Source organism: Copidosoma floridanum, unplaced genomic scaffold (assembly GCF_036245765.1).
Source record: "Copidosoma floridanum isolate Cflo_tuat_1 unplaced genomic scaffold, Cflo_Japanese_pri ptg000025l, whole genome shotgun sequence".
Taxonomy (NCBI): Eukaryota; Metazoa; Arthropoda; class Insecta; order Hymenoptera; family Encyrtidae; genus Copidosoma; species Copidosoma floridanum.
Genome location: NW_028321902.1, coordinates 7,839,304 through 7,858,265, shown reverse-complemented (window position 1 = coordinate 7,858,265; position 18,962 = coordinate 7,839,304). Strand labels below are relative to the sequence as shown.

The 18,962-nt window shown below is 40.2% G+C and overlaps 6 protein-coding genes across 10 annotated transcripts; 2 read left to right on the top strand and 4 right to left on the bottom strand.

Annotated features, from left to right (window-relative positions):
- Positions 1-105: 105 nt before the first annotated feature.
- Positions 106-5,279, top strand: LOC106637422 (uncharacterized). Of its 4 annotated transcripts, none has more exons than XM_014350197.2 (6): positions 106-428; positions 1,469-1,682; positions 1,761-2,708; positions 2,797-2,987; positions 3,053-3,257; positions 3,330-5,279. In XM_014350197.2, the coding sequence occupies exons 2-6, from the start codon at positions 1,524-1,526 to the stop codon at positions 3,432-3,434; spliced, it is 1,608 nt and encodes a 535-aa protein (XP_014205683.2). In that variant the 5' UTR covers positions 106-428; positions 1,469-1,523; the 3' UTR covers positions 3,435-5,279. The 4 variants fall into 4 exon arrangements, with proteins under 4 accessions (XP_014205683.2, XP_014205681.2, XP_089451424.1 ...); XM_014350195.2 differs by having other exon boundaries at positions 1,457-1,682; XM_089595298.1 differs by lacking the exon at positions 106-428 and adding an exon at positions 585-637 and having other exon boundaries at positions 1,457-1,682.
- On the bottom strand, positions 5,212-6,534 carry LOC106637377 (uncharacterized). The gene is made up of 4 exons (XM_014350144.2): positions 6,313-6,534; positions 5,949-6,074; positions 5,662-5,886; positions 5,212-5,579 (listed from the first exon to the last, which is right to left on the bottom strand). The coding sequence occupies exons 1-4, from the start codon at positions 6,509-6,511 to the stop codon at positions 5,365-5,367; spliced, it is 765 nt and encodes a 254-aa protein (XP_014205630.2). The 5' UTR covers positions 6,512-6,534; the 3' UTR covers positions 5,212-5,364.
- A 173-nt stretch (positions 6,535-6,707) lies between these two features.
- Positions 6,708-9,409, bottom strand: Ak1 (Adenylate kinase 1). Of its 2 annotated transcripts, none has more exons than XM_014350212.2 (5): positions 9,241-9,409; positions 7,699-7,920; positions 7,503-7,628; positions 7,226-7,417; positions 6,708-7,150 (listed from the first exon to the last, which is right to left on the bottom strand). In XM_014350212.2, exons 2-5 carry the CDS (start codon positions 7,882-7,884, stop codon positions 7,076-7,078), a joined length of 579 nt encoding a protein of 192 aa, XP_014205698.2. In that variant the 5' UTR covers positions 7,885-7,920; positions 9,241-9,409; the 3' UTR covers positions 6,708-7,075. The 2 variants fall into 2 exon arrangements, with proteins under 2 accessions (XP_014205698.2, XP_014205699.2); XM_014350213.2 differs by lacking the exon at positions 9,241-9,409 and adding an exon at positions 8,010-8,060.
- Positions 9,410-10,742: 1,333 nt separating this feature from the next.
- LOC106637438 (uncharacterized) lies at positions 10,743-12,519 on the top strand. Its single transcript, XM_014350222.3, has 2 exons — positions 10,743-10,910; positions 11,360-12,519. The coding sequence occupies exon 2, from the start codon at positions 11,386-11,388 to the stop codon at positions 12,286-12,288; it is 903 nt and encodes a 300-aa protein (XP_014205708.2). The 5' UTR covers positions 10,743-10,910; positions 11,360-11,385; the 3' UTR covers positions 12,289-12,519.
- Positions 12,520-12,627: 108 nt separating this feature from the next.
- On the bottom strand, positions 12,628-13,299 carry LOC106646557 (uncharacterized). The gene is made up of 3 exons (XM_023392110.2): positions 13,095-13,299; positions 12,917-13,005; positions 12,628-12,831 (listed from the first exon to the last, which is right to left on the bottom strand). Exons 1-3 carry the CDS (start codon positions 13,195-13,197, stop codon positions 12,637-12,639), a joined length of 387 nt encoding a protein of 128 aa, XP_023247878.2. The 5' UTR covers positions 13,198-13,299; the 3' UTR covers positions 12,628-12,636.
- An 851-nt stretch (positions 13,300-14,150) lies between these two features.
- LOC106646558 (uncharacterized) lies at positions 14,151-16,091 on the bottom strand. The gene is made up of 5 exons (XM_089595112.1): positions 15,934-16,091; positions 15,215-15,329; positions 14,815-15,146; positions 14,554-14,718; positions 14,151-14,474 (listed from the first exon to the last, which is right to left on the bottom strand). The coding sequence occupies exons 1-5, from the start codon at positions 16,089-16,091 to the stop codon at positions 14,366-14,368; spliced, it is 879 nt and encodes a 292-aa protein (XP_089451238.1). The 3' UTR covers positions 14,151-14,365.
- Between the last annotated feature and the right edge of the window lie 2,871 nt (positions 16,092-18,962).

The window sequence follows — 18,962 nt, the reverse complement described above, 5'->3', positions numbered from 1 at the left end:
TATTAAAGTATTAAAGTTGCTCTCGCGGAGAGTGTTCACAGAGCCCGAATCCCCTCCTCTTTTTCTTCATACCCCTACGTAGTACGTGCTTCTCGAATAAAAAAAAAAAAAATTTGCGTGTAGTTCGACCGCTCGGCCGCGACGGGACGCTCGAACCAGTAGAAAACAGTGGGCACACTATTCGTGTAAGTAGCATTGTTGGACTAAGGTTTGCCGTCAGCAATTTTCCTTGAAGTATTAGATTAGACAACCAAATGTGACGTGAGTGCGAAAGTGCAAAAAAAAAAAAAAAAAAAAAAAAAAGAAGGAAGAGTGCAAAAAAAAGAGAGCCGCCTCCTGCCACGGATTGAGGACATGTCATCCCGCCGAGTGAATAAATTCTTTGTCGTATCGGGGGGCCCGAGGATTGTCATCATCGAATAATCGAGGTGATTATTTACTCATTATCTTCTGCAGTGCTCGTTTTAACTAGTTCGTGTTACTGTTATTCTTCAAATGTATTTGCATTGTAAATCATTGGCTCTATGTTGACGGTTGGTGTATAATGTGTGTGTCATCGGCCGTTGGTCGTCAAAGGGTTAATAAAGCGCCCTTCCGATTGACACTTGATAGCAGTTAAATAGCAGACTAATAAAAAGTTAGTGTATCAGACTCACTACTTATACTCTCTTAAGAACCGATGCAGTGTCAATAACCTGCTTAATAAATAATAAAGTAGGTCGAAGGAAAAGAAAATTGTGCTTAAGACGGGGGCGAGGTTAGAAGTGCAAGCCCGAGAGAGATCGAAACGAAATTGTAGGTACATTTTACACATAGAGGTATACACCTATATCTATATGTAAAAAAATACTTGCCTACTTACAACAGTTGTGTGCATATGTGCGAATAGATCGAGAGGAGGCTTAACATGGCGTCGGCGTCGTGTTATTTCATACTGCTGTCAAATCAGCGCACTTGCCTGGGATACACGTACACCTAGGCTATTTTGTACTTATTCCCTATCCCCAGAAATAGATCGTAAAGGTGAAACATGGGGTAACTGCGTCGTCGTATATTTAAAGTACGAAGATTTATATACTGAACTTTTACAAGTACCTTTTTTTTATCATATACTCGTCAAAGATAATTGTCATCTCTACTGCTGGCACTACCTACCGTTGCTTCTGCTAATCCTATAATGTTATTGTTTATCTTAGGCGTATATATATAAGAGTACCTATACGTTTTCTCCGTTATTTCATTAATCTTCAGTCTTTTTATCTTGATATCTATACTTGTCCGCTGTACGGCGATGACGATCGGTATACGAAAGGAGTAGGGTGACGATGATGATAATACTGACTCAATCATGACGAATACTTTATCGGTCGCGCGCCTTATTTTTACTGGCTAAAAATTTTTATTTGCATTTTTGGGCGTGTTGTGATATGTGTTGTCTCATTTGTTCCTGTTTTAGGTGTAATAACAGGTCGGGGATTGAGAAAAGGAAGAGGAGATTAGTAGAGAAGGAGGATCCCCGAGAAATGGAGGCTTTGGTGGAGTACAACTACGAGGCACAAGAGCCAGACGAGCTCACCATACGTAAAGGTGACATCATCAAAGACATCAAAGTAACAATTGGGGGTTGGTGGGAAGGCACCTTGAGAGACAAGCGCGGCATGTTTCCCGACAACTTTGTCAAAGTACGGGCATGTAGCTTTATTTTTCAGACCTCTGTTGCTAACTATTATTATCATTATTGTTTATTATATCTTACACAGGTGCTGGATCCGCAGGAGGCAGCCAGAAATAATGCAGGAAGTGATAAGAGTGCTACAATGAAGCACGACGGTGAAGTTACCCTGCGAAATGGATCCGAAAGGAGGGTGTGCAGAGTGATGTTTAGCTACGAGCCATGCAACGATGACGAGCTCAAGCTTATTCCAGATGATTCTATTGAATATTTAGGAGAGGTAGAAGAGGGCTGGTGGCGAGGTAAACTCAAAGGAAGAATCGGCGTTTTCCCTTCAAATTTTGTTTCGTCTCCTGAAATAACAGATGAAACAGATAAAAGTAAAGATAAGAAAGAATATTGCAGAGTACTTTACCCGTATGAAGCTGCTAATGAAGATGAACTTACTATTGCTGAGGGTGATGTCATTACACTGATGTCAAGAGATGCACCGGATAAAGGCTGGTGGAAGGGAGAACTTAAGGGTCAAGTTGGATTATTTCCTGATAATTTTGTGGAAGTGATAACAGTGAAAAATGAACAGTTTACGGATGGTCCGATAAACCAAATGTCTATACCGAAATCGCTTGTAAAACATCAAATTGGGAAAAAAAAAGAAACGGCTAATATTAGGAAAAGTTTAGAAGTAAAAAATCAGCGTTCCGACAATATAGTTAAAAAGAGTTCAGCTTTCGCATCATCCTCATCCTTGTCAGTTAGCAGCGTAACAACCGACAAAAAAACATCGAATACTTCGGTATCAAGTTTAAAACGTTTGGTAGTTGACAACAGTAACGTTAGTCATAACAATGGAAATGCAGGAACTGAACTAGGTGAAGAATTGGATGAAGTCGAGAGAGGGGAAGGTGGACCTCTTTCACACTTGACGGCATCAAGGGCAAAAGCTCCACGACGAAGATTACCCTCTGCGCAACATTTAAGACACAATGTGACCACACCAACTGCACCTGCTGGTGCTAATAATATAGCAGCCATGGTAATATTACAAAGCTAAATTCATTTATTGTCTTGTTTATTATGATGTGTTATATTATTGATGATTATTGTACCCTCTTCTCTAACAGGATAATATGACTAATGGTAATGCGGATGTTATGGAACAAACCGTTAAAGAGGATGAAAATGATGGACTTATGGTAAAATTAAAGAAAGCGCCGTGGATGGAAGAATTAAAATTAAATCAAATAGAACGTAAAAAAGGAAACATGGAGAAATCAGATAAAGGAGAAACCAAAAAGGATCGCGTGTTTTCGTGGTAAGATGAAAATATCTGTTGAAAGATTTATGCCACTAAGAATGAATCATACATCATTTTTATAGGCTTACGTCACCAGCAAACAACTCTGAGGCTTTTCCTAAGCAAGACTTGGATGGAGACGATCACAAACCAAAAGAAAAAGAAAGAGACAAGGAAAAGTCTCATAAAACCGAGCCAACTCCATCTTCTGAACAGCCATCTCCATCTCCTGCGACTAGTATGCCTGCGTACATCCCGTATCACCTTTATGCTCCGCTCCTAGATAGAGTGGGTACCACAACAATTCGTTATCTTCAACAATTTTTTCGTGTGTTTATGAAAATTTTGTTTTGTCTATAGATTGCAGTTTTGGAAGAGAAGCAGACGATTCTTCAACGAAAGGTAAATCAGCTTTCGGAACAATTAGCTGCCTACGTTGGTAATGGGGCAAGTGATAAAGATTAAATTGTAACATGAAGACTTTTTCCGCATTTTATCGATTCTTTGATATTTTTTAAGCAATCGCAACGTGTTGTTTTATAGGTTTTATATGAAAAAAAATTATTCTGGTTTTATCGTTTTTAATTGTTTGGCGTGTATTTTTAAACAGACTGAAACATACAACGATCATGCATCGCGATTTCGACATTCCACTTTTTTTCTACCTTTGTAAGTTTATACCGAAATGGCAAAGTAACCAAGGAAATGATTTTTTGTAACTGGTTCTCGACCTTTACATAATTCGATTTATTTTATTTTAAGTTTCTAATGCTGAAACTAGTTTCTTTTTAATGTACTTAAAAAGTAGCCGTGTTGATTATTTTTTTAGCCATTAGTTTAGATTTTAAATTGACTCGACTGTGCCAATAATTTTTTATCCCATGTTCATTTTTTTGGCATAGGCTAGACATGATTTTAATACGATTGATTTCTATACGATTTACTTTATACTAATTTATTACAGACTTTTTAAATTTGTAACAATAACGCACCAAAATTTGAAAAATCTAATTTTTACAGATTTTTTACCTATTTAGCTAACGGAAATGAAACATTTATCAAAAGATAAATAATTTTGGCGTTCAAAGATCGCTTGGTACTTCTTATAGGCAATTTTGTACTTATGAACTTTTATAAATGGTTTATGCAAAAGAACAAAAATACAGGCAATGTGTGCTTAGCTGTACCTTAGATTAACGGTCCGCATGTCAACTGCAGCAGATTAAAAAAAAAAAGTCACTCGCAATAAGCGGATGACACCCTTAAAAAGTATATTTTTTAATCAAGAACTCCTTGCTTTGGTCGAAAAGTTAAAATAAAAGCGTTTTTAAGGCAGACGATGAGGAAGCAAAATATGTAATTCTAAGATGAAAGGAACTATTTCTGACCAAATATCTTGTTATACGTATCTTGAATTGATAATTTTGTACTTTTATAAAAGCACGGCGGTATGTATTTAGCCACAAAAATACGCTGCAGTACCATCGCATTGTTTATTCAGTATCGCGAAAAACCATATGATCAAAAAAAGAGTGCTAGTACTTACGTTAAAATAAATTTTTCTTGTTTTGCAAGAAAAGAGAAATGAATGCTCGTATTTCGAGTGGGCTACAAGCGTGTGCAGATGATAATAATAATAATAGTAATAATAATAATTAAATATTAAATACGAAAGAAAAAACCAGTAGAAGAGAATTTTGCATTTTTTATACAAATACAAAAAGCTCCTCGTCGTTGATAAATAAATGTCCATAAACGCAACAAAAATTTTGTAGTCCAGGTTGTAAACGATGCTTCCGTTAGTCGCTATAAGATACTTATCGCATGATCACCAACAGTATTTCTCATTGGTATGTGAAACGAAAAAACGACAAGGAGGGCTTCGTGATAGCCCATTGATATATAAAAAAATGTTCTAGTATGCCAAGTACAGCTGTTACTTGGTGAGAGAAAAGTCGCAAGTTATCCTAATCCTAGTAAAGCAAAAAAAGGAGGCGACTCTAACTGGATAAAAGACGAATGATGTTATTTACCTATCGATAGAAAAAGTTTGTGCGTCCTATATTTATTGAAAAAAAAGGAGATTTTTATGAAAAGACGAAAACGCATAATACACGTATATGTACATAATTTTTAGGGAGAAGAAAATGCGCGTGCGTTTAACGCAAATTAAAAAAATAGGACGTATAAAGAAAAGTGGTAAAACAGATGAGATATTATATATTTTCTCTTGCTTCTCGTGATGTTGCACGTCCCGAGCGACGTAAACCTATATGTAGTTCGTATATTTGTAAATATCGATTGATTTCATTGGAGTATATATATATATAAATATGAAAAAAGTACATATTACAAACAAGTATTTTCTCTTTGACTAATTTTAACCTTGACCAATTCATCTTCCCCACATAAAATTTCCAACACGTTTGTGGTTCGTAAGACTTCGGAATTTAGGTAGTTCGCAAATGTATGGAAGTTTCGTGGCGCAAGGTACAACGCGCCAAACAGGATCATTCTTGTAGTCGGCTTGAATTAATCCAACGCAACCGCGTGAATGGGACGGCTCACCAGAATCCCAGGCTCTATAATCGTGGCACGACAGCAGATCACCTTTTTTGTACATCTCGTTGATGATAAGTAATATAAATCTTTTTTTTTTTCTAATCATTAAAATGAAAATAAGCGAGTGTACCGAATTCATTTTTCCAAAGACGCTGGTTACCCTCATTGCTCAAACCAACATAGGCAATAGACTCATTGACCATCGAGGCAAGTCCTCGACTTCGAGCTTCGTTTGACACGTCAGCCAGAGAACCATGGATTTTTCGACAGGAATCTCGAGCTTCGGTAAAGTTGAGTCTGTCGGGAAAAATAGTGAAGAGTCCGACGTTTTCCACGCAAACCACACTCAAGTTTTCTGAGAGAATTTTCGAAAATTAACTTCAAGGCGTTTGGACAATCATTATTGACAAACTTTACCTGCACGACGGTTATTTGGATAAGCACTGTAATAATCTACGCCTGTGACATTCATGAGCTGTGCAATGCCTACTGATTCTGGACAGCGTAGCAAGAGGCAATTGGCTTCGTTAGAAACAGTCCGCTCTTTAAAACGGTATACAGTACCGATTGATATGTTGATACGTGTTGTAAATACATTATTTTTAAACGTTATGTTTGTACATGTTGAAAAAAAATATTAGTCATTGAAAATGTAACCCCGTTTTCAAATTTTGTTTTACATTTTCACCTACATTTCGATAAGAGAATATTTCTTATCTAAAACTTTTATTTGATAATGAGATCCGTCGTTTATAAAGAAATATAACTTTTGAATGATTACCAAAATTGAAGGCAAGCGCGTTTTTATTTTCGGCAAAATCCATGCATTTGGATACGCTAGCAACTCTCCGTCTTGTCATCACATCTTGTTTGGATTGAGCGTTCGCCTTGATCAATCTGTAGGAAATAGCTCGTCTCACGTCCAAATTTTTGCAGCTTTCAGTTGTCATGAAAAAACTTAACAACAACAACAACAACATATTCAGTGTCGTCAACTGTAACTCTCTGCACATACTGTCTGCTGCTGTGAGTTACGAAAAATTGCGTAAGATGCGGCTTTGAAAAAATTTAAAAAAATGATATTTTGATTGTCTGCCAAATTGCGTAATATCCGTATGAGTGCTTATGTATTTCCGGAAAGGTACGTGAGATAGACAGACACTGACACACGAGACCTTCGTTTTTTCATCCATTTTTTTTCGTCTTTTTTTATTACTTTTAATTTTGTGCTTTTCTTATCATTCATAGTACACTGTCTTATCCTCTCTACAATACATTTTTTACCTACGTGTCAAAATGATATTGTACCTCGATCCACGCTATTTATCATAAAATTTAATCATAGGCGGATCGACAACAGCCGTAAGAAAATATATAGGTATGTAGGTAAGTTTCATCACCGAAACATCAAAAAGGACATTTAATATAAGCGTATTTCATTAGTGCCTCATCAGAGTTGACTTGGATCTTTTGAGTTTTGACATAACCAGCTATCCGCGAGCTTGTGAGCATTTGTCAAATTATCGAGCGATGACTCAAAGTCCTTAGCATTTCAACAGGGGATCGATACACTTGGTCACTTCTTGGAAAATGTCGTTGATGTCGCCTTCGGCAACGATCTGCAAGCACACAAAAAATTAAGCCATCAATTTTCCCACTGTAGTCGCGAATCGAGTCGTACAAGAAATACTTACCTTCTTGACCTTACTCCCGTAATGCTCGACGATTTTTCCGTTCTTCTCGTTAAAAATTTCAATCCGCTTTTTGATGGTCTCCTCATTGTCGTCCTCCCTCTTGACGGATGCCGCGGCAGCTCGGCCGAGCAATCGCTTGATGAGCGTTTCGTTGGCGACTTCGAAGAAAATAACTATATCTACCGGGCCAACCTAGGCAATCAAATAAAATTCTATTGCATTACGCTGAAGTTCGAAATAAATTGCAATACTTTCGTGTGACTATATTGCCGCCTACGGTCTTTTCGAACTGAAGTCCCTGGTCCAATTCACGCGGGTAGCCGTCTATCAGGACGCCCTTCAAATTGGGATTCTCCTGTTTGGCCTTCTCTATCCTCTCCTTGATCAGCGTCAGGACGACCTCCTACGGAGACATGTTTGTTTATAAATTTGTTAGTTTTAATTCGAATTAAGATGAAACGTGGAGTACTCACCGTGGGTACAAAGAGGCCTTGGGACATGAGCTTGCTCAGATCGGCACCGCGAGGACTGCCGCTGGCGACCTCCTCCCTCAGAAGATCACCGCTGCTCAGGTGGACAAAGCCGTACTTGTTGATGATTTTCTCGCACTGAGTGCCCTTGCCGCAGCCCGGGCCCCCGATAATCCAGATCACCAGCATATTTATTTAGGTGTTGATTACTTATCGGGAAAGGGGCTGCAATCACAGAGGAAAAAAGAAAAAAATAGTTTTGCTGAGAGTTCAAGTTGCACAACAATTTAGATTAAAAATCGGGGAACGGTTACTGAATGCGGAGGAGGTAAACTCTAGTGCGGCGCGAACGAAGCTCCCGAACGACTAATAATAGAGAGGAGCGCGCCTACTCGTTATTTTCGAAATTTCGCTACGAGGGACAGAAAGAGAGCGGACCTATGGTCACTCTTTAGGTTTTTCGTGGGCTTTTCCGTTGTTGCTGCTCACATATGTATGCAATACTGCCTCGACAGAAAGAGAATTGAAAAGCGCGCTCATATCTGGCGAGCTGAAAGGTGTATTTTCAAGCTAACGCGGAAACTGGACTTTCGAGCGACTTATATATTTTAGTTTGGAGTCTCGTGTCGAAATTCACCTAAACAAACATGTCTATAATAAATATACATCATTGTATAGGATTAGCCAACCTTGAATTACTTGTGCTTTCGGATTTTTTCAATCTATACAGTTTAAGAGCTTTCGTCGCTTACAGCATGGTAAAGGCAGAGGCAAAAATTATGTAACTTTTAGTGATAAAATATGTATTTGAGCGAGGGCACCCCTACGTTTCGTGGTGCCGCAAATCCAGTAACCTATGTATATCTCACAATACGTGGCACCACACAAATCGTATAGTAAGTAGTAAGTATGGCCAAGGCGAGAAACGGTGTACCCATTAAAATATTGGCAACGATAAAATTAATACGTACATTTTCTAAAGATCATTAAATTTTGAAGTAATTGTTTCGATCATCGGTGGATCTCGTATCGCAATAAATAAGTATACTTATCGATTAAGAGAGTCATTTGTCTCGTTGCCAAGTGCCCAAGTGTCACTACCATACATACATATATATACACACATGACCAATGTTGCAGTTATATGCATTTTTACAGATACTGAGTTTTTTTTTATAACCATGCTCTAATGATTAAAACATCCAAATGAAAACTCTCAAAAAAAAACTTGTGGTTCATTCATTAGATTATCAAACAGTTCTGTATTCTTTTGAGAGAGTTGAAAAAGAACAGAAGTATTTAAGGCTATAGTACTTTGGTTACTGTTTCATCAAGTTCAATTGAACAATTCATTCATGGCCAACAGTACATAATGTTTCAGTCACACTTTGAGACATAGAAAATAAAGTACCCTAGATCGAAGAATAAGTTGCCAACAATCAATCGATCTTCGCCCGTAAATCACTGAAAATGCACCATTGAACTATCACGTATTATATTACTAACCTTGTAAGAAACGACAATAAAATATGAGTAGATATGTACCTGTTAAATTTAACGGAAGTATTTAGTTTATGCAATGGTGAGTCGACGTTTTGTTTTGCTGCCAGGGACCGCGTGTTTAACCTGACGGTTTTCTTTTTTTCACTGCAACCGAGAGATATAACTTTACTGTAGAATTGTGGGTTGTGGACTGGCCCGCATAACCCGCGTTCACTTGCACTGTAGCATCACACACTACCCCCTACCCCCTACCCCTTGGCTCCGCGTCAGCTGTTATGTATATATACATATACCATTCCAGAAAATCACTGCCGGTCGCGCGCGCCAAATTATCGATTTCTCTCTCACTCAACTCACATAATATGTACATATTTTACATTTTTTGGTGTAAAGTTCTACTTACTTAAAGTTAAGATGAGAGACAGAAAAATGAAGTACAGCTAGTAGGTATAGTACATCAGCGGCAAATTATGAACTACAAACACGTGATGTACGAAGTGTTGTGTGCGTTCGGCACTATTATTATGTATGTTTAAATAAAAACACATCAAGCATTAAACATTTTTTAATGAATAAGTGGACGAGTCAAATATATTTTGCGAGTGATCTACTTATTTCCTTCCAACAATTTCCGAACTTTTTCTTTCGCGTCATTCCGTAGCTATAGGTATACTATTTTTGTAGAAACCAAGACCATCGATGATATTTTCTCATGGAACGTTTTTAATTAACTAACACTTTCATGAGTATACTTAATATAATTTTAGCTCTCTGATTGGCATCAAAACACACTCGGTATAAATCAAATAAATAATTATACTTAGATGTAGCTATATGCACTTTTTCATGCATAAACAATTGTTACCAAAGTAATTAATACGTGAACTGAAGAATGAATTGCATTTTACTTTTGCCACATAATTATTTTATTAATCATTGGGTGCACTTGTCTCTCAACGTGACCTCAAAGGATATCGCTTAAATTTGCTCAGCCTATAATATTATACGAGTGGTTTAAAACCTCCACTTTCAGTTCTGAATTATGTAAATCAAGGGCAACTCGTTTTGGGATACCTACGTGTAAGTTTGTGGAATATATACAGACATATATATGATGGCGGTATAACTATACTGTGACCTGGTGACCATCAGTGAAAGCGCGGTGTGCATGGTATGTATACCTATATCACGACACCTGATGGCCGGCCTCATGCCGCGTCATTCATATACAAGTACTTACAACAATGTATAGAGAGAACACGAATTGGAAGTCGAAAGCCGTCGCTGTTTGTTATCGCAATAAAAAGTCTGTGGGTGTTAATATTTGCTCTTTGGTACCTTTTATCCAACACTCATGATTCAATCGCTGGTAAATGCTTGTTGTGCGATGAGAACACACGCGTGTGTTGTACCTATATAATATATATATATATATATATATCTACGTCGCTTTTATTTGTGTATATATAACTATATAGGTGTCGTGCCCGCGGGTTTTATTATCGGGTGTGGTGCAAGGTTTTTTTGAATCGGCTTCAGTCAGTTTTGAGAAGCGGACGGGCCGTCTATACCTACACACGTTACCAGAGATAATATATACATGTACACCCACGATTAGCTTAACTCGCATGTGTACATGTGATTTTTCACTTGGATTGCGAATTTTCGCAAACACCAGTTAATTACGCGCGGTGGACGAGGTACACAAACAGGTATGTGTATATAATATAATATATTACACGCGAAACGCAGTACCGCTTTCAAAAAGCGCAAAGTGGGGAAAAAAATTTTTTTTCTTTTCTTTTCTCCTGTTCGAATAATAGCCGTTTCGCTATCGCGAAGTACCCATCAGTAACTTTTGGAATATGATGAAACGTACCCTAATACATGTATACACCCGTTTTGATCGCCAACAAGATAAAATTGTAGTGATTGATTATTTCGTACTTTTTTATCGCTTCGATTCCAAACGATTTACCTTGGCTTTTTGTCGCGTACAGAAATATATACTTATTGAAACGTATAATCTTATCGAAATACTCGAGTAAGTACATAATCATCTTTTCTCTGAAGCTTAACGTGCAAGTAGGCGTTAAAAGTAAGTAGATTTTATATTCAATGAAATAAACGTAGCTTGTATGGTATGCTCTTGTGTGCACAGCTCGGTACATATAAATTGAAACGACGATGACGACGAGCGAGCCTCGATCTCGGATCCAAAAGCTTGGCGAGCCCAAGGCGGCCCTGGGCTCTGGCGACACGTACCTGCTCGAGGACGCCCTACCGGTCGAGCGAGCCGTCTTCAACGAGCTTCTCAAAGAAGTGAAGTGGCACGAGATGCGGCACAAGGGCGGCCGCGTGCCCCGCGAGATCTCGATCCAGGGCAGCGTCACCAGGAGGCCCGAGGACGGCCACGACGTCGAGCCGGTCTACCGACACCCGGCCGACGAACAGCCCGGCTTGGTCCACTGGACGCCCAGCGTGCTCAGGATCAAGAACCAGGTGGAGGAGCTCGTGGGCCAGGAGCTGAACCACGCGCTGATCCAACTGTACAGGGACGGCCGGGACTTTATTGGGGAACACTCGGACAAGACCTTGGACATCCTCAAGGGCTCGAGCATCTACAACTACAGTCTAGGGGCGAGCAGGACAATGGTACTTAAGCACAAGGAAACGGGGATCAGGCAGAGGCTCCACCTGCCCCACAACTCGCTGCTCCTGATGGGCTGGCGGACGAACCGGGAATGGCTCCACGAAATAAGGATGGACAAGCGGCCCGTGAGCGAAAAGCGGCCCGACGAGCTGGCGTTCAACGGGCGCAGGATATCGCTGACCTTCAGGACGATAGCCACCTTTCGCGATCGCAGGACTGGCAAGCTCAGCGGACAGGGGGCCAGAGTTGTTGGGAAGGTCGATGATGATGTCGCCGCCGCAGCAGACGAGCGGCAAAAGCAGCAGACGGATTTGCTGGTGGCCTTTAGCGCGGAGAACAAGACTGGCGCCAAGTTCGATTGGGACGAGCACTACGGGCGTGGCTTCGACGTTTTGAACTTTAATCTGGTCAACACCAGCGGGCACCAGCAACACTAGGGATCGTATTATTATTTTTCTTCTTTTATTTGGATCCTATTAGTTGTTGTTGTTGTTGTTGATTCAACCTTAACATTTTTCTTTGCGCGAATTCATTGTAAATACATGATAATATAATAGGTATATATTGTTACAACGGTGTTGTGCAGACAAACAAAAAGTTCAAAATTTCAGACGTGCAAGTTTATATGAATAAGTATACATGTATTTATAGTAGGTGTGTATAATATATATTTACGTATAACTTACTTTTGTAACGATCGATAATTTTTATAAAAAAAAAAAAAAATAAAAAAAAAAAAAAAATTACAAGTCGACGATACTGGTACATTTGTTGATTTTTCCTCCTCAGGTCTGGTAAAATTGTCGCTGAAACAGACAATAGACTTGGAACCAGTTGTGCAGGGAGAGCAGAGCGATAAATATCTCGTCGCGGGACACGTGCAGGCCCTCAAGAAACAGTCTGACGACGAAAACCACGAGCTCGATCGCTATGATGCACAGCTGCATCAGGATCCAGGGAACGTGGAGCATCCCGTAGCCCTGGGAATTTAATTTTTTTTCTCGTTATTTCGCACGGGAATTTGCAAATGATGGAAAAAAAAAAGAAATTGCAAGAGTAACTCACGGTAATGGCACCGAGCATGATGAGCGCGCTGTGCTCTATGCCGAGGATCGAGGTCATCAGCTTCAAATCTCGCTCGACTTCTGCCGGCACTGTATAGGTTTTCGAACCGATAAACAATACAATTTTACATTCGTTGGGAGGATCGGTGTTAATTCCTCTTACAAGCGTGTCCACTAACCGATTCCATCAGCTCCGCATCTGGAGGACGATTCTTCGGGCTTTTTACAGCTCATTATTCTTATTATGTCGAGGATCGATATGGCCTGGTGGGTACACGACATTTCAGTGATTTTGCGGGTAGTGTCTTATCTTTAACGGAATGTAAAATGCATGGGAAAAATAACAAACTGTGCCCAGGAGGCCGATCATCGTCACGTATACGGCGCTACCTATGAAGCTCGTGTTGCAAATGTTGCAGGTTAATTTCCCGAGGCGCTGGAAAATCGGTAAGGTGATTGTTTTGCGGTTAAGACTTTTACCTCGTCATTGAACAAGTTGTAGCTACCGACGGTGTATTTCCTCTGAAATCTTGTCATGACTGCGTTTTTCCACGCCGCGCTTGTCTCTTTGTTGATTTTGTTTCGCTTTAGGTGATACGACTTTATTATTATTATTGTTATGATTTACTTGTCTTATTATGTACCTGATACAAATTTCTCGGGTTGGTTGTTTATTATTGGGTGAACGAGTATCAGACTGAACTACTGGTATACTGGCACCAGTTACTTTTAAATATATAACCACGTATCGAAATTGTTGACATATTTACTCATACGCTTCAATCTGTCGCGTGAAGTTGTTTAAGCTTAATTTCGTTGATATTCATACATGTTGAATTTACAAGTTCTGCAGTCCTTCACAACGTTTCAAACACTTTTTTAATTATATTAATCGGTTGTTTGGAGTACGGGCTTTTCATATATGCTCCGATAGCGAATTTTTTTGCACATTACAAAACTGACTTATTTTTAATTTCGGTAGGTACACAAATGTTATTTTTTTCAACAACCATTTTTATTAGAGCATGAAAGTCATAATAATTATCTTACTTATTGTGGTTGTACCAAAATAGCCGAATTCACTGTGATTCAAAACTCTTTTTCCAATAATCGATCGTAATAAAAATACGTAGTATATAAATTACGGATCGATAATCATATACGCATCGGGACCGTTTGAAACAAATTTAGCTCGTGTAGACGACAAAATCACGCGTCAGACATACATTTTAATTTAAAATAAAGTTTGAACTACAGACGCGATAATCAAATAATTATAGTTATGTATAAGTTAGCAGTATTTATTCATCTGAGGCAATGTGCGTACACGTGACTTTTGTCCTATGTTTTAACGTACAAAGGTATATACTTCAGTCACGCGACAATCAAAATGAAGATTCAACGAAAAGATGACAACGTAACAATTAAAACATCATGTATATTTATAGTCCTAGCTGCCAAAATCAACCGAGCGGACGATCGGACAGTCCTTCGAATTCTCCGGCGGCTTCTTCCCGGCAACCGGCTGCACAATCCGCACCCCCGTGCAGTCCGACAAACTGTAAAAATCGTCACACTGCACTCGACGAGGCATTGTATTGCTTTCCACGCGCAGTGGGTAACATGTGTATACACTACCTCGAGCAGAAATTGAGGAGGGCCCGTTTGAGCACGGTTCGGCGCTCCGGGACGCCGCTCTTGGAGATTTCGCGATTGACGAGACCGACGAACGAGTGGCAGGCCACGCTTGCAGCTTGCAAATCGCCGTCCATCTGTACGCCAGCCAGTGGGTCGCCTCGGCTGCTGTTGAAAGAAAAGCCAAATTGGGCGAAAAAGGGACCAAGAGGTATATATACATATAAATTATACCGTTGGTACAGTTGATATAATATTATATACCTGTTGAACAAACGAGCAACGCTGCTCAGTTGGTGGGCGTTCAGGGGGTCGAGGGCGATTCCGGGAGCTTCCCATATAGCGTGGAACTTGGCTGCCAACTCGAGCTTGTCCACTGTCAGTTGGCCGATCTTCTTCGACACGACGGAGCCATGAAAAAACTTTTCGAGGCCGACGTTCACGTTCTCGACGTTCGACATCCTCGACAGCTCGCGTCTAGTCCGCGACTCGGAACTGCCCTCGTTTCTTACCGATATTTTGCGCCTCCCCTTCGACACCCGGCTGACAAGTGTGCCGCCTCGATCCCCCCTTTTTTCGAGGTTTATCAAGAATACCTATGTGCAAAACATTTCATTCGTTAATTCTCCAAACGGATTTTCTCGGAGAACGGACACTCTCGTACGTTGTATTCCGGGTGGAGTCGGGCGGCCGCCTCGATGTTGCACAATTCCTCGGTGGTCCAGGTGCGGTTCTCGTGCTTAAGAAAATAAACGTTCGCCGGTTTCTCGCTGTTTCCCCTGCAAATTTCGGGGCATATACATTTTTTTTTCTCTCTTTCGATTGCAGCAAAAGTTTCATTTTACTCCGTGCCGGTAGAGGAAATGCCATTAAAAAAAAAAACCTGCATCCCGTTGGAACAATAAAAATAATTGACGCCGCGAACGGACGTCCCGCAACCAAAGAGCTAATTAATTATCATACGATACGTTTGTTCGACTCGTACACCTTTCAATTGTATACCTGCCACGAATACATCAGTCAGGGATGATTTATACTCTCACTACACGTTGTATTGCGAAAGTGTATATAAAATAAACCACACGTGGCTCGGGCAGAAAATCTTATTGTTCTTATCACGTACGCCATATAAAGACCATTATTTGTTCATTTGCTGTAGTTGAAACGCATTTGGTAATGAAGAAAAAAAAAAAAACTTTACTCATTGCCTGTCACGTTGTACACTCGCGCACTAAAAATACATACGGTTCTCTGTATAAATTAATATCAAGTGAAAACAGTTTACCGGTAACTATTAAATATAGAGTATAGCTCCGTTAACACACACTCCGTTTGTTTTTGAAAAGTTGTATAATCGGTGCTTTGATAGCTATGTGAACAAACCTCGCGAGTCGACAGGTGTTGGATGGGCCGTGAGCTATGATGAGGGGCACGAAAGCGAGGAAAACGAGGGCAGTGGTTAAAATACAGCCGGCCAGTAAAACGGGTGGAACTTCACTTTTGCCCGGCCAATTTTTCATGACGTTTGCTGCTCCCAGCATTATTGTCCGAGCACGCGATGACTCGCCAGTCCATAATTTTTCTTTATCCTCTGCCATCGTCTTCAACTTTTTCATTGGCCGAATCACCGAATCATGAGACCATAATGTCAAAATAAACGATTATAGAGCTGCGGTATAACTTTGTTTGTGACGACTTCGGGACTGTCACACATTTGACATTTCGCCCCACGGATGGATATTATGCAGCTCAAGCAAAATAATATGAAGGTGACCCGAATTCCCAGTCACATGTTTTGCCAAAGGACTTGAAAAATCATAAATTGAAAGGAGGAGGAGGAGGTTTATGCTTACGCATCAGAAAAAAAAAAGGTTAGCTGTACCGATTGGAAAAGTCATCGTTTATTTCTATATTGAAGTGATTGAGGACACGTGTGTTGTGCGTTACGTACTTGTTTTCAAAATAAAAATGACTGTAATTATGAATTGTTTGGGTGAAAAATACTTTCTTTTTTTTTACAAAACTAAATTTATTTATTTATTTTTTAATAATTATTTAGCAGAAAATTGCATTTTTTGTATTTTTTTTAATCATTGGAAATTGTACGACATTTAAACTGTGTAATACAGAAATACCTCTAAAATTATTCTCTCGTACATATATAAATGTGTAAAAAAAAGAAGCAATTTAGAGGGTAAAGATGAAGATGAAAAAGGACGAAAGAAAAAACAAAATTTATTTAACATGTTGGTACCGTATATATTACAAGAACATACACAGTCACCCCATGGTGATATACATAAATATTTATCACACGATATTCGCATCGATTCCTATATATATATAATATTATATATTATTATACTAGAAAGCTAAAAAACTTTGTATAATTGGCATTAAATTATTGTCTCGTAGTCCTATAATTATTAACCGGAAGTAATTTATCGTCCCGCGATGATCTACCGGTCGCTTAAAAATCTCGTTCTACATTTTTTTATAATGCAGTATAGGTGTTTGTTTTCGTTTGTAAAGCTAATCAGCTCCCATAACAGCGCAGATCCCATCGAACAAGTACCCCAATATTTTTCGAAATATTCGATCGTCGAAATAATCAACGATTGGTAAAGTCGTGAAAATTTAAATTTGAAAAATCACCGGTCAGTTGATTGTTTTTCTCTTTTTCTTTTTTTTTTTGCTTCATATTATTGTCGTCGTTTCTTTTGTCCTAAATAAAAAATACATACAAATGTGAATTGTTTCCGATTCACTGCAGTATTGCAATCCACAAGAAAGAAAGAAAAGAAAAACTTGAAAATATTTATCTTATAAAAAAAAAACTTTACTCGTCCTTTTCCCTGCAAAGAACGCAAACTTCTTTTTTTTTTTCTCCTCCCGACAAATACCGATGAGGGTGATGCACACCTCAAAAAATTTCCACTACTGAAAGATACCATCAAAGTTTACCACAGCCATACGCCTTCTTAGAATTTTCGATGAAAAAAAAAAAAAAAAAAAAAAAAAAAATAGTGTCGCAACGGAATGCCATATGGAGGATATTATTTGTAAACACACATACGCGCTCAATTAATATCTCTATATATATAATAACATGTTGTGCGGGCACGCAAGTAAAGGCAAAAATCGTCGTTCCATCATCAGTCGCGCACTGTCGGTAGTGTCGGTTGTTCTCGTGCATACATATACATATATGTATGGATGTGTATACACTATACACACACACGTTTTAATTAAGGGTCAAACGGTCGTGAAGGCCGCAGGTCGTTGGATCGCGATCGGCGAGGATGAGCCATCATCGTCGTCGTCAGCCTCGGTCGAGCTGTTATTGGACTCGCAGCTACCTTCACTCCCGTGCCCTCGTAGCGACTTGCGGTCATCCAGTGCCAAAGATAGCTTGCCACCGTTCTCGAGCAACCGATGAACGACGACCTCCTGGAGCTCCCTACCTACGGGTTTTCTGGTCTGCATCGCGGGCTTGCCATCGTCCCCCGTGGCCATCGGACGCAGGGGGGACGGGTGTTCCTTGCGAGCCAGAGCTACGCTGGGATAGGAGCTGCACAGCTCGCCGCCCAAGCTGTTCTCCAGGGCGAGGAGCAGGTAGCGCCTCGAAGAAGCCCGCGGGCGCTGCAGTAGATCCTGGCACGAGTGGAACCCTGGCCTCTTCCTGCTGTCCAGCTGATGCGGCGAGGACACTTGTCGCCCGAGCTGTTGACGATGCAGCCGACCACTCGTTTTGCTCAACAGGGCTCTCCTCTCCTCCTCCTCCTCTTCCCCTCCCGCTTCGGGTTGAGGGACGTCTTTGATGGACGGTCTGTTGGCGTGGCCGTAAGGTGGGGGAGCCGTGGCGCACTCGGGACAATAGCTCTTCTCCTCGTCGAAGCTGCGAGGCCGTTGGGCTTGCTGCGGGTGCAGGTTAGCGTGCCGCTGATTCGAGGATTGGGGATACTTGCAGACGAAAGCGGCTGCCGAGGGGTGGTGCTGCTGCTGGTGATGGCAGCGGCTCGGCAGTTGTCGGTACTCGGAGAGCGTCGGGGTGGACGCGAGCTCGTCGTCCACCAGGAAACCTGGAATCACGGAATTTGCACCAACTCGTCTCTCTCTCTCTATCACCATCCTTACCCTTCTTTGGTTTGTTTTTTTTTTTTTTTGTTTTGTTCAATTCATCACCAGAGTAAATTTGTATTTTTTCTTTTTCTTTTTTAGTATACACATTCATAATGAGCCTCATTGTTTTTATAATATACATGCATAGTACACCGCAACCATGTAACAAGTCAAGCTTCGTCGCACCTTTAACGTGAAATATCCCCAAGGATGCACGATCAAAAGCTTCCAACAGGACAATGTACATACCAGTTTAGGTATACACATACACAATAGATGTCCCATAGGCA

What these genes read in the sequence shown, in the direction of transcription:
- LOC106637438 (XM_014350222.3), top strand. Translation starts at nt 11,386, where the DNA reads ATGACGACGAGCGAGCCTCGATCTCGGATCCAAAAGCTTGGCGAGCCC.
- LOC106646558 (XM_089595112.1), bottom strand. Translation starts at nt 16,091, where the DNA reads ATGCTGGGAGCAGCAAACGTCATGAAAAATTGGCCGGGCAAAAGTGAA. An exon ending in GTTGCTCGTTTGTTCAACAG is followed by an intron (nt 14,719 to 14,814) that starts GTATATAATATT and finishes TTCTTTCAACAG; the next exon opens with CAGCCGAGGCGACCCACTGG. An exon ending in CTCCTCAATTTCTGCTCGAG is followed by an intron (nt 14,475 to 14,553) that starts GTAGTGTATACA and finishes CGATTTTTACAG; the next exon opens with TTTGTCGGACTGCACGGGGG.
- LOC106637377 (XM_014350144.2), bottom strand. Translation starts at nt 6,511, where the DNA reads ATGTTGTTGTTGTTGTTGTTAAGTTTTTTCATGACAACTGAAAGCTGC. An exon ending in CGCGCTTGCCTTCAATTTTG is followed by an intron (nt 6,075 to 6,312) that starts GTAATCATTCAA and finishes ACCGTTTTAAAG; the next exon opens with AGCGGACTGTTTCTAACGAA. An exon ending in TCCAAATAACCGTCGTGCAG is followed by an intron (nt 5,887 to 5,948) that starts GTAAAGTTTGTC and finishes AAATTCTCTCAG; the next exon opens with AAAACTTGAGTGTGGTTTGC.
- LOC106646557 (XM_023392110.2), bottom strand. Translation starts at nt 13,197, where the DNA reads ATGTCGTGTACCCACCAGGCCATATCGATCCTCGACATAATAAGAATA. An exon ending in ATGCGGAGCTGATGGAATCG is followed by an intron (nt 13,006 to 13,094) that starts GTTAGTGGACAC and finishes AAACCTATACAG; the next exon opens with TGCCGGCAGAAGTCGAGCGA. An exon ending in TCATGCTCGGTGCCATTACC is followed by an intron (nt 12,832 to 12,916) that starts GTGAGTTACTCT and finishes TTAAATTCCCAG; the next exon opens with GGCTACGGGATGCTCCACGT.
- LOC106637422 (XM_014350197.2), top strand. Translation starts at nt 1,524, where the DNA reads ATGGAGGCTTTGGTGGAGTACAACTACGAGGCACAAGAGCCAGACGAG. An exon ending in TTCCCGACAACTTTGTCAAA is followed by an intron (nt 1,683 to 1,760) that starts GTACGGGCATGT and finishes TATCTTACACAG; the next exon opens with GTGCTGGATCCGCAGGAGGC. An exon ending in CTAATAATATAGCAGCCATG is followed by an intron (nt 2,709 to 2,796) that starts GTAATATTACAA and finishes CTTCTCTAACAG; the next exon opens with GATAATATGACTAATGGTAA.
- Ak1 (XM_014350212.2), bottom strand. Translation starts at nt 7,884, where the DNA reads ATGCTGGTGATCTGGATTATCGGGGGCCCGGGCTGCGGCAAGGGCACT. An exon ending in GACTTCAGTTCGAAAAGACC is followed by an intron (nt 7,418 to 7,502) that starts GTAGGCGGCAAT and finishes TTGATTGCCTAG; the next exon opens with GTTGGCCCGGTAGATATAGT. An exon ending in ACGGGAGTAAGGTCAAGAAG is followed by an intron (nt 7,151 to 7,225) that starts GTAAGTATTTCT and finishes GTGTGCTTGCAG; the next exon opens with ATCGTTGCCGAAGGCGACAT.